The sequence below is a fragment of the Chrysochloris asiatica genome, unplaced genomic scaffold, assembly GCF_000296735.1.
Source record: "Chrysochloris asiatica unplaced genomic scaffold, ChrAsi1.0 scaffold00171, whole genome shotgun sequence".
NCBI lineage: Eukaryota > Metazoa > Chordata > Mammalia > Afrosoricida > Chrysochloridae > Chrysochloris > Chrysochloris asiatica.
This window is the reverse complement of record NW_006408689.1, coordinates 4,267,187-4,279,273: the sequence shown is the minus strand read 5'-3', so window position 1 is coordinate 4,279,273 and position 12,087 is coordinate 4,267,187. Positions and strand designations below refer to the sequence as shown.

The following is a 12,087-nucleotide window of genomic DNA, read 5'->3' as shown; positions in this document are numbered from 1 at the left end:
CATTATATATATATATAACTTATATTTCACTCTTTAAACTATTTGGACTTTACTTTTTCCATGATGGGGCACTAATAATTCCCCTTTCCTTCAAAGTACCTAACTAGTTTATCAGAGCCAATAAATAGATAGTAGTTTACTTGTCTCATTTTAAATGTATTTCAGGTTTTTTTTCTATATATGTTTTATATTTAGTAGATTAAACATAAACCCTGATAATGAAGGCTTTAAAATGAAGTGGTTGGGAAGAAGAGTCTTGTATTCTATATACAAGTTTGGGTTTTGCAGCTTATTTTAACATATATTTGACATTATTTTCTGAATTGTATACAGTATTCCCTCACAGTCATAGACTCTTTTCCCCTTTTCTAAGTGGCTTTCATTGTAAGTGTGTATTTTGATTTCTGGTGAAAGACAAAATTGAGTTGATCATAACTTTAAATATTTTCTTGTCATTGAAGCTTTTGCTAAATAGTTGAAAACAAAAGGCTGTGCTTTTAAATATACAGTGCTTTAATTTTTTTTTCACAATGTATCCTTAAAAATTAATTACTCATAGATTGACATTCTTTTTTTCTTTTTTAAGGGAAAAATTTATATACAAATGAATACGTGGCAATTAAGTTGGTAAGTTCATGTTTCTTATTTTTCATTAATTTTCTTGTTACTTCCTTAATTATTAATTTATGTATTAATTATCTTTGGTTTAATGTGGACTGCACTTAACATTGTTTAATAATAACAACAATGTAATTTATAAATAGTTTATTTGAAAAAAAAAATGGTATTTACAGCTGTATTTTTGTTATTAAACTTGAAACATCATGTCCCATAAGTATGTGACAATTCAATTTCTTAACCTTAGCAGCATAATGTAATGAGATTTAAAATTTTTGTACCATTTTTAATTTAGAGAAGGTAGCATGTTGGTATCCTGGTGTGGCACTGTACGATAAGTGTTGGACTGTTAACCACAAGGTTGGCAGTGCAAACCTACAAGCCACTTCTTGGAAGCCCTATACAGGGTTGTTATGGGTTAGAAATGACTCCTTGACACTTAACAACGGTAGCAAAGCATGGTGATATTTTTAATTAGATGAAGAGTAGAAAGCAAGATTTTGTTTTCTGATTCAAGTATTTGAACAAAAAAAGGGGTACTTAGGTACAGGATTATGTTCTTAGGTGTTTTTAGGTAGCTTCCAAAATCTGTTTTTGTCTTTTTATACTTTATATGGTAAAGCTGGTTGTTGATTAAACTTCCAGGGATTCAAAAACATGTTATGTATCGGGAATAGCAGACGTAGCAAACTCTTATGGGACTATTTTAAAGTCTTTAATGTGACCTGTGTGGCAGCTGTAAGGCAGAAAGATGTCTTTTGGAAGAGTTAGATCTGGAAATTTTTTACATTAAATACAGCTTTCTTCAGGCATGATTTCTCTATTTGGCTTTTGCCAGTTTTCCCTGAGGCTAAGCAGGGTTTGGTTTTCCTTGTCACTCTGCATTTTTCAACTTTGTCTCTGCTAATATAACCTGTTATATATATATATATATATATATATATATATATATATAAATAAAACCTGTTAAGGAGCTCTGGTAGCGTAGTGGTTACGAATCGGGCTGCGAACCTTAAGGTCAGCAGTTCGAAACTATCAGCTGCTCCGCGGGAGAAAGATGAGGTTTTCTACTCCCATAAAGATTTACACCCTCGGAAACCCTGTACAGGGTCACTATGGATCGAAACCGATTCAGCGGCACTTAACAACAACAACAACAACAACAATATAACCTGTTAACATGAGAATGTGAGGTTATTCTTATTTTTAAACATTAATTAGCCTATTGAAGGAAGAAGTAAATGGGACTAAATAGAAAGTGTTTGGGATGAGATGGAAAAACTGCACTACTTAATTAAAAAGAATTTTTAAGTATAGATCATGTTTTACTGCAATAAATACTACTTATTTTCATTTGGAAATAAACATTGTGCAGTAGGATTTTGGTGCCAAAACGTGTTTTCTTCCTATAGACTCATCTCCATGGAAAGCCAAATTAAAATTACAAGGTTACTTTGTGAGTCTGGAATCAGGATAAGGAAAGTTAGTTTGTGTGATGCAAGATTTAGTTGGTGAAGATCCAAGATGTAGAAACTGGGCAGCATTTGAATGGGCATTGCCAGCTTTCCTTTCTTTGGAACTCTTCCTTGTCTCAAGTTCTAGGCCAGTGGTCTAGAACACTTATTGGGGATGGGAGTGGTACACAAGGATGGGAGTGTTATTTATGAGGCAGCCTATAGTGAGCATCTCTAGAGCTTGTCTTGCATGTGAATGATACTTCTCTAGTATATTTAAACATATAAACCATTGTGTCAAGGCAAGAACCACTACACTAGGCTGAACTTGCCTTGTCTTCTTTATTAATTAAGTGTACCCTGGGGTCATAATATTTTAGATTTTAGAACTCGTCTTTGCTCATAGCATATAACCTGTTATATTGATGGATTGGTAAACATTTTTATCTTTTAGTCTTCATATGTATACACAAATAACACTTTTTTAAGTGCTATATCAGTCTATTCTTTTAATTATTTCTCTTCTCCACCTGCTTCTTTTTCCTGCTCTGATTTGCCCTATTAAAAGCACAGTGATTAGCACTGCATGTAATTATCGTGTTTTTTCTATTGTTCTTTGGAAGAACTAGGAATATTTTTGGATATATGTCCCTAGCATTTTAAGATTGAAGTATAGTATGCAGTCATGTTTCCCTCAGATCAATGAATATCATATACTGTTGTTAAGTGCCATCGAGTCAGTTCCAACTCATAGTGATCCTGTATAGGATTTCCGAGGAGCGGTTGCTGAGGTTGAACCACTGACCTTGCGGTTCAAACTGACCTTTCAGTCCAGTGTATTAACCCCCAACACTACAATAGGACTCCAATATCTTATATTAGGAGGTCAAAAAAATTTCACATTAAACAGTGTTAGACCAAAGATTGGAACTCAGTTTGTCATTTTCTTAGATATTTTTATTTGTATATGTTGTATCTTTTTGTATTAAATAATATAAAATTTGGTTCAGGACCTGCCATAATCACTTGATAATGTTGTTTCTACATCTTCATTGTGCTCTGAGTTTTCTATTTTTATAAATAAAAGTGTTATTTGATTACATAGTGTTCAGCAAGTAGATTTCAGTGACTACTTTCAGCTTTCCTGTTGCTTGTAAATATTATTACATTTATTGAATGGTACCCTAGGGTGACATTAGACAGCTTCTTGGTTTCAGGGTATTTTGTTAATTCAATCTTAGTTACTATCTTCATTTACTGTTGTTTATGCTTATATAATGATCTGTTGTCCCTGGATAATTAAAATGTTACCATGAAAGTAGGGAGACTTTTGTTATATGGTGGTATAATAAAGTATCACTGCTAGTAGAGTACTAAAATCAATTTGCATTGACTCAAGTAAGTTAGATCTGGGTTTCTATTTTTATCTAGGCAATAGTAGTAATTGAATACATTATTAACTTGTGATTATGTAAGTGGGCATCTTGTATTAGATGTTAAAGTTACGCACTTTTAGTCAACTGAAAAATCGTAGGTTGGGGGGAGTGGTTGATCTTACAGTCCAGGAACGAAGGACCCTGGGACCATAAAGGGAGAAGAGCAGGAGCGGAGTGTGGGCCTCTATCCAGAGAAGTGGCGCCTCCAGAGATGGAGACAGAAATTATGACATGGAGAGATGGAGCAACTGAGGAAGGACTCTGGACTCATGGAGTGAGAGGGGCTGTGGGCTGGCTGCCGGGGGGCAGGTTTGCAGGGTGTGCCCTTTGGTTGTGTGAATCATTGTGTATTCCTGAGTGTTTTGGTGTACATCCAAAAAACAAAACAAAACAAAAAAACCCAGTGGAAATAGAAGCAACTACTGTTGAATGATGAAGCATGGAGGGGATTGTAATCATTGCAATGAAATGATATACAATAGGATGAGTGTAAAACTAATGTTCTCCCATGTAACCTATCACTCAATTCACAATAAAAACTTAAAAAACTGAATTGAAGGCACTTAACAAAAACAAAAAAACAAAACAAAACAAATCATAGGTTTGCAGGGTGTGCCTGCCCTTTGGTTGTGTGAATCATTGTGTATTCCTGAGTGTTTTGGTGTACATCCAAAAAACAAAACAAAACAAAAAAACCCAGAGGAAATAGAAGCAACTACTGTTGAATGATGAAGCATGGAGGGGATTGTAATCATTGCAATGAAATGATATACAATAGGATGAGTGTAAAACTAATGTTCTCCCATGTAACCTATCACTCGATTCACAATAAAAACTTAAAAAACTGAATTGAAGGCACTTAACAAAAACAAAAAAACAAAACAAAACAAATCATAGGTAATATAGCAGTATGTTGTATGTACCGTGGAGTCGGTTCCGACTGATAGTGACCCTGTACAGGGTTTCCGAGGCTGTAAATGTTTACAGGAACAGAAAGCCTCATCTTTCTCTCACGGAATGGCTGGTAGTTTTGAACTACCGACCTTGAGGTTAGCAGCCCGATTCTTAACCACTACGCTACCAGAGCTCCTTATAGCAGTATGTGGAAGGTACTAATTTAAAGTACTTTACATATATTTTGAGAAAAGTACAGGTTTTAATCACTATTTTAAAGATGAGGGAACGAAATATGCAAGATTTAAATAAATTGTTGTAAGTAGTGGACTCAGGATTTGAACCCATTACAATCCCGGTTTTATTGTGTGCACTCTTAACTACTATAATATCCTACCTCTTATGCACTAAGCTGAATTGGTTGCCCATATAATAATCCTTATGGTTATGTTGTTCTAATTGGATTAAAAAAAGATCTTGGTAAAATATATGTAGCAACACATTTGCCAGTTTAACCATTTTTTGTTTGTATATATAATCCATTGATATCAAGCATGCTGATCATATTATCACTATGCTTTTTCTGTCACTAGTAACAGAAACTCAGTACTTCCGAATCAGTGACTCCCTTGTTTTCCTCTCTCACACTTCTGATAACTTGGCCTCTATACATTTGTTTATTTTATAAAAGTGGGACCATATAATATTTGTTCTTTTTTTGACTGACTGACTGACTGACTGACTGACTGACTGGCTGATTTCATTCAGTATATGTTTCCAAGGCCTATATCAGTTGTGGCAAGCATCAGGACTTCATTCCTCTTTACGGTTGAGTAATATTCTAATGATTGTATATATCACATTTCACTTATCCATTCATTTGCTGATGGACATTAATGTTGCTTCCATCTTTCGAATGTTATAAATCGTGTTGCAGTGAATGTGTACAGGTTTATGTTTTTGTTTCTGCTAGGATTGGATCATGGAGTAGCGCTGTAGATTAAGCACCACTAGCTGCAGTCTAGTTTGCTTGTGGTTTAAACCCACCAGCCATTACTTGGCAACGCTATGAGTCGGAGCTCATTCGGCAGCAAACAAGAAGCTAGGATTGGTACTGCTGGGTTATGTGATAGTTCTGTTTTTGACATTTTAAAGAACCACCATACTGGCTCCATAGGGCTTTTTAAGTTCCCATAAGCAGTGGATGAGAGCTTACCAATTTTTCTACCTTTTTACCAACAATCTTTTAGTTTCTGTTTTTTAATTTACTCATATTTTAGATTTTAATGATAGTCATCTTAGTGGGGGTAATGTAGCATTTTATTATAGTTTGGATTTGCATCTTCCTAGGAGTCCTGGTTGTCTAGAGCTTGCCATGATCCACACTATGGAAAGCCTTTGTGGAGTCAGTAAAACACAGGTAAACATTTTTCTGATATCCTCTGCTTCATTCAGGATCCATCGGACATCAGCAATGATATCTCTCGTTCTACTTCCTCTTCTGAATCCGACTTGAACCTCTGGAAGTTTTCTGTCAATGTATGCTTGCACCCGGTTCAGTATTACCTTTAGTAAAATTTTATCGCATGGGATATCAAAGAGATTGTCCGATGATTTCCGCATTCTTTTGGGTCACCTGTCTTTAGAATGGGCACAAATATGGATCTCTTCTAATCAGTTGGCCAAATTGTTTTCTTCCAAATTTCTTGGCAGAGATAAGTGAGTGCCTCCAGTGCTGCTTCACTGTCTTGGAAGATTTCAGTTTTTATTCCATCAATTCCTGGTGCCTTGTTCTTTACCAATTCCCTTAATGTACCTTGGACTTCTTCCTTCAGTATCATTGGCTCTTGGTCATCTGCTGTCTCTTGAAATGGTGAAACATTAATCATTTCCTTTTGATACAGTGACTCTGTATATTCCTTCTATCTTCTTTTGATGCTTTCTGTATCATTCAATAATTTGCTCAGAGAATCCTTCAATAACAAAAATCGGGGATTGAATTTTTTTTCTTCAGTTCCTCCAGCTTGAGAAACGCTGAGCATGTTCTTCCTTTGTGGTTTTCTGATTCCAGATCTTTGCACATTTTGTTGTAATATTTGACTTTGTCTTCTCGAGCTGACCTTTGAAATTTTCTGTTCAGCTCTTTTACCTCCTCATTTCTTCCATTTGCTTTAGCATCTCAACGCTGGAAAGTAAGTTTCAGTGTCTCTTCTGACATCCATTTTGATCTTTTCCTTCTTTCTTGAACACTTCATTGTGCTCATGAGGAGTCTGTACATGGACCAAGAGGTAGTTGTTCGAACAGAACATGGGAAGACTGAATGGTTTAAAATACAGAAAGGTGTGCGACAGGGTTGTTTTCTTTCATCACACTTATTCAACCTGTGTGCTGAGCAAATAATTTGAAAAGGTGAGTTATATGAAGAAAAACATGGCATCAGGATTAGAGGACGACTCATTAACAACCTGCAATATGCAGATGACACAACCTTCCTTGCTGAAGTGAGGAGGACTTAAAATAATTATTGATGAAGATCAAAGAGCACAGCCTTCGGTATGGATTATATCAGTGTAAAGAAAACAAAAATCCTCACCACTGGGCCAATAAACTACATTCTTTTTTAATGTTTTATTGTGAATTATGTGATAGTTTACATGGGAGAACACTTGTTTTGCATTCATCCTACCGTATATCAAATAAACAACGTTCTTGTCAATGGAGAAAAGATTGAAGTTGTCAAGTACTTCATTCTTCTTGAATCAACTATCAACATTCACGGAAGTAGCAGTCAAGAAATCAGAGGACGCATTGCATTAGGCAAATGTGCTACACAAGACCTTTTTAAAGCGTTGAAGAGCACAGATGTCAGCTTGAGGACTAAGGTGCGCTTGACCCAAGCCATGGTGTTTTCAGTAGCCTCATATGCATACGAAAGCTGGACAATGAATAAGGAAGACCGTAGAAGAATTGATGCTTTTGAATTATGGTGTTGGAGGAGAATAATGAAAGTGCCATGGGCTGCCTAAAGAATCAACAGGTCTGTGTTGGAAGAAGTGTAGCCAGAGTGCTCCTTGGAAGCCAGGATGGCCAAACTTCGTCTCTCATGCTTTGGACATATTGTCAGGAGGGACCAGTCGCTGGAGAAGGATATCATGTTTGGTAGGGTGGAGGTTCAGAGAAAAAGAGGAAGACCCCCAGCAAGATAGATTGGCAAAGTGGCAGCATCATTTGGGTCAAGCGTGGCAACAATTTTGAGGTTGGCTCAGGACTAGGCAGTGTTTCATTCTGTTGTACATAGGGTCACTATGAGTCGGTACCGACTCGATGGTACCTAACAACAACAACAACAGGAGTCCTGGTGTGGTGCTGTAGGGTAACTACTGGATTGCTAGCCACAAGGTCAGCAGTTCAAATCCACCAACTGCTCCTTTGAAACTCTATATAGAATCGCTGTGAGATGAAATTGACTCAGTGGCACTTAACAACATGAATCAGAATTGACTCCATGGCAACAGGTTTGGTGATGACTCCTGGGAGTTCTTGGATGTTACAAATGGTTAGTACGCTTGACTGCCAACCAAAAGATTGGAGGTTTGAGTCCAACTGAGTGCTTATTGAAAATACCATTTTTGGGTCCGGCACACCAAAGACCTCTACTGACATCTTTGATCTTCAACACTTTAAAGAGGTCTTGTGCAACAAATTTGTCCTTTGGTTTCTTGACTATTGCTTCCATGAGTGTTGATGGTGGTTCTGAACAAAATGAAATGTTTTACCTCATCTTTCAACAAGCAAGATTGTATCACTTGTTTGTCATAAGACGTTAATGAGTCTTTGTCCAATCCTGATGCCATGTTCTAGTTTGCATGGAAGCCCAAGTGGAGGTTTTGTACTCCAATAGTTTAGTACTTCCATTACTTTGTCTCTCTGTTAGAGGCTTTTGTTAAAAAAAAGAAAAGAAGAAAAGATTGTCTAAAATTTCAGGTATCATTTTCGATCTTCCATGTTTTAAAGTTTTTATTTTTCTAAATATCCAGGATTTTTTTTCTGTTTCAGTGGAAGAATACCCTAGTCTGCCAGTCCTAGGAACCAGAACTCCTGGTTAATACTTTTACTCTTTAATACCTAGAAGCAATTTTCCTTACTTAGGGCAAACCAAGGAGTCCTGATCTGGTACTGTGGGTTAATGCACTGGACTGCAAAGTCAGTTTGAACCACAGGGTCGGCGGTTCAAGCTCACCAGCTGCTCCTTAGAAATCTTATACAGGGTCCGTATGGCTCAGAACTGACTTGACAGCACTAAACAGCAACACAGGGCAATCCAAAGTGGTCCATATGAAACCTTGCTTTTCCAAGCTCTAGCCAGTATTCCTTCTCTTCTTAAGAGGGAATGCTTGCCCTCTTTTCTAGTTAACAGCTTCACTCAACCTCCCTGCTTAGGCCCAGGATATTGGACCTATTTGCTTCAGAACAAGTTCTCGATATTCTTTCCATATTTCTACAATGGCGCCACTGATGTGAAGGTTTTGTCTTTTATGCTTACATCCTTGTTAGTTACAAGGTACATATCAAAGACTCAAGTTTCATACATACTGTAATGTCCAACAGAAGGATAACGAACTCCTCTTATTATGGATCTTTTTCATCAGTAATGTAGACATTCCCAAAAGCTCTTCAGCCAATTTTTCTTTATTCTCATTGGTTAGTTTGTTAGGTGATTATGTTATTGTGCCATAGAGTCAATGCCAACTCATAGTATCCCTGTAGGACCAAATGGGAATGCCCCATTGGAAATGATTCCATAGCCATGGGCTTGGTTTGGTTTTGGAAGCTATATGGGAACAGAGTGTCAGGTTTTTTCTCCCATAGAGCTGCTGATGGGTTTAGACCACTAACCTTTTGGTTAGCAGCTGAGCATTTATCTATTGCACCACCAGGGCTCCTTGTTTTATTGTATACCCATATCTAAATTAATTCCTGGCAAATGTACCAGTCTTGAATCACACTAGGACCTCTTACCTGGAGTTGTTGGTGGGTAGATCCCAGGATAACATTTGGAATTTGTTAAAAAGAGTTAAAAAATATAAGTGGTTATTGAGTACAATATTTTCATCCCTAGTCTTTGTGCCTCTTACTTATAAACATTATCTCAACCATGATTTTCAAATTGGGTTACTGTAGTGTATCTTCTAGATTTATACAGGGATGGGTAGAGGTTGGTTAGAGGGCATTGAGCCATTCTTTCCTTTTCAAGTAGTAGATCATTGTAATTTTTCCTTGTCTTTTACCTGTATTCCTTTAAGTGGCTCTGTGTACAATTTCATGCAGAGGAGAGAAAAAGAATTTTGTGCTGACAAAATAATCTTCTCTTCCCCAAAGAAAAGTAATTTGAAAATGGTTGTCTCGCTTCTTTTTTTTTTTTTTTGTTAATTTGTAACCAAATTTCTTTCTTTCTTAGAGATTTGATTGTGTCAGTTATCTGGAGAGATTGTATAACATAATGGTTGTTGAGTGTCTTCATAGCAACTCCATGTGATACAGCAGAACTGCCCCCACAGGGCTTCCTAGGTTGTGAACTTTAATGGAAGCAGATTGCCGGGTCTTTCTCCTGCTGAGTCTGTAGATGGTTTCAAACTGCCAACTTTTCCATTAGCAGCGGAGCCCTTAAGCATTATACTGTCTGGGCTTATTAGCATAGTAGTTAAGAATGCTGTACTGTGGGCTAATGCATCAGATCACAAAGTCGATTGAACTGTAAGGACGGTGGTTCAAGCTCACCAGCTGCAAGTTGGAAACCCTATACAGGGTCTCTATGGGTTGGAATCAGCTTGACGGCACTTGACAACAACAACAACTACATTCAGATAGACCTGGTTTCAAGTCCTAGTTTGACAGCTTGCTATTTATGATACACTAAGGACATTATTTGGGAGTCCTGGTGTGGTGCTGTGGGTTAATGTGGCAGACTGCAAAGCTGTTTGAACTATAAGGTTGGTGGTTCAAGTTCACCAGCTGCTCCTCGGAAACCCTTACAAGATCATTGTGGGTTGAAACTGACTCGACAGTACTTCACGACAACAACACGGACATTATTTAAGGAGCTCTGGTAGCATAGAGGTTTAGAGTTGGGCTGCTAACCTCAAGGCTAGCAATTCGAAACTACCAACCATTCTGCAGTAGAAAGATGAGACTTTCTGCTCCATTGAAGATTTACAGTCTCGGATACCCTATACAGGGTCACTATGAGTCAGAACCAACTCCATGGCACACTACCACCACCATCAAGGACTTTGTCTAAAATCTCCCTGAGCTTCTTATTTTTTCTCTTATTAAAACTAGAACACTTTATCATAGGATTCTGAAAAAAAGAGTTATAAGGCAAGTAAGCTCTTTTTAACAGCATCGATAAATCTTTGATGGAATATCAGTTTAAAGCTTACATAAGAAAGTATTCTTTAGCATTAAATTCAATATTTAGCTTATTCTCACGCCAGTTTCTCTTACTAGATTTACATACATTTCTTTGTATGTATTCTTACTCTGTGTTAAATTATTTGGTTATACTAAGTCATGGGAACAGGAAAGGCAGCTGCAGATGGGTCATCCTCTGTTTTTCACATTGTCTTTTATCTGTTTATCATTTGAGAGAGTCTGACACTTTCGTTTACACATCCTTTCCTCCCTGCCGTTCCACTGGGTAATACTTTCCATGGTTTTTGTGATTGAACAGTTCTCTGGAGACTGTTAAGTAGTTTCTAAAACTTTCACAGGTATCTTAATATTTAATCTCTTACACTTTATATAAAAGGTAAAAGCATTTAAAATAGCATTTTCATTTTTATCCTTAAATACCTTACATTGTAATCCCAGTGTGTTTATGTAATGCTGTCCTTTCAAAATATGCATAATAGCATAGATGGGAAAATTCACAACATAAAAGCACTTCATCTAGAAGGTATTATTTCTTTTCATTTTTTTTAAAGAGGTATTTCTTTATCATAAATTAATGAATATAAAGGTCATTAATATTAACATTGATTAAAATACATTTGAATTGAAAACAAAAGAATTTATTCATGATGGTCTTTGTAAATAAGAAATCTCTGTCATTCGTATCTTTAGTTAAAATATTTGCTCTTTTTTATGAGCTCCAAATGCATTTATTTGACTGATGATAAGTACATTTGGAAAGCTAATTCTTACAAAAATATTATCTACATACTTAAATATGATCTGCTTCATGAAATATTTTAGGTATACAAAATAAGTCAGTCTATGTAAGTTTATATTGGCTACTTTGATGAGTAGATATCCAACTAATGTTTAAGATTCTGTTTTTTGCAGTTTAATCAATGGTTGGTAATTGATTGTTTTCCAAGTTTGGTTTATAGGACAGATGGTTATGCCATTATCCTAAAAGATGTGATGAATTTGATTTTAGATAACTTTGAAGACATACAGATTACCTAGTTGTATATGTCCAAAAATAAGATACTAAGATTCAAGAGAGAGAAATTGGTATTGCCAGTTAATAGAATTTAATGTGGAAATTTTTGGTGTCGTATCTTGTTCAATGTGTAATTTTCTTAGAGATGGGGGCTATCTGTATTTGGAAACATGAAACTTAATTTCTGATGGCTTTACAATATCTTAGATCATGTTAGTTAACTAAGATAGGTTGTAA

The 12,087-nt window shown here is 36.3% G+C and overlaps 1 protein-coding gene across 4 annotated transcripts in view; it reads left to right on the top strand.

Annotated features, from left to right (window-relative positions):
* CSNK1G3 (casein kinase 1, gamma 3) overlaps window positions 1-12,087 on the top strand; it is a 145,554-nt gene that overhangs the window by 15,056 nt on the left and 118,411 nt on the right. For all 4 annotated transcript variants that reach the window (XM_006871628.1, XM_006871627.1, XM_006871629.1 and 1 more), the window contains exon 2: window positions 587-627. In XM_006871628.1, the coding sequence (XP_006871690.1) occupies window positions 587-627 (41 nt within the window). The remainder of the gene's footprint in view (window positions 1-586; window positions 628-12,087) is intronic.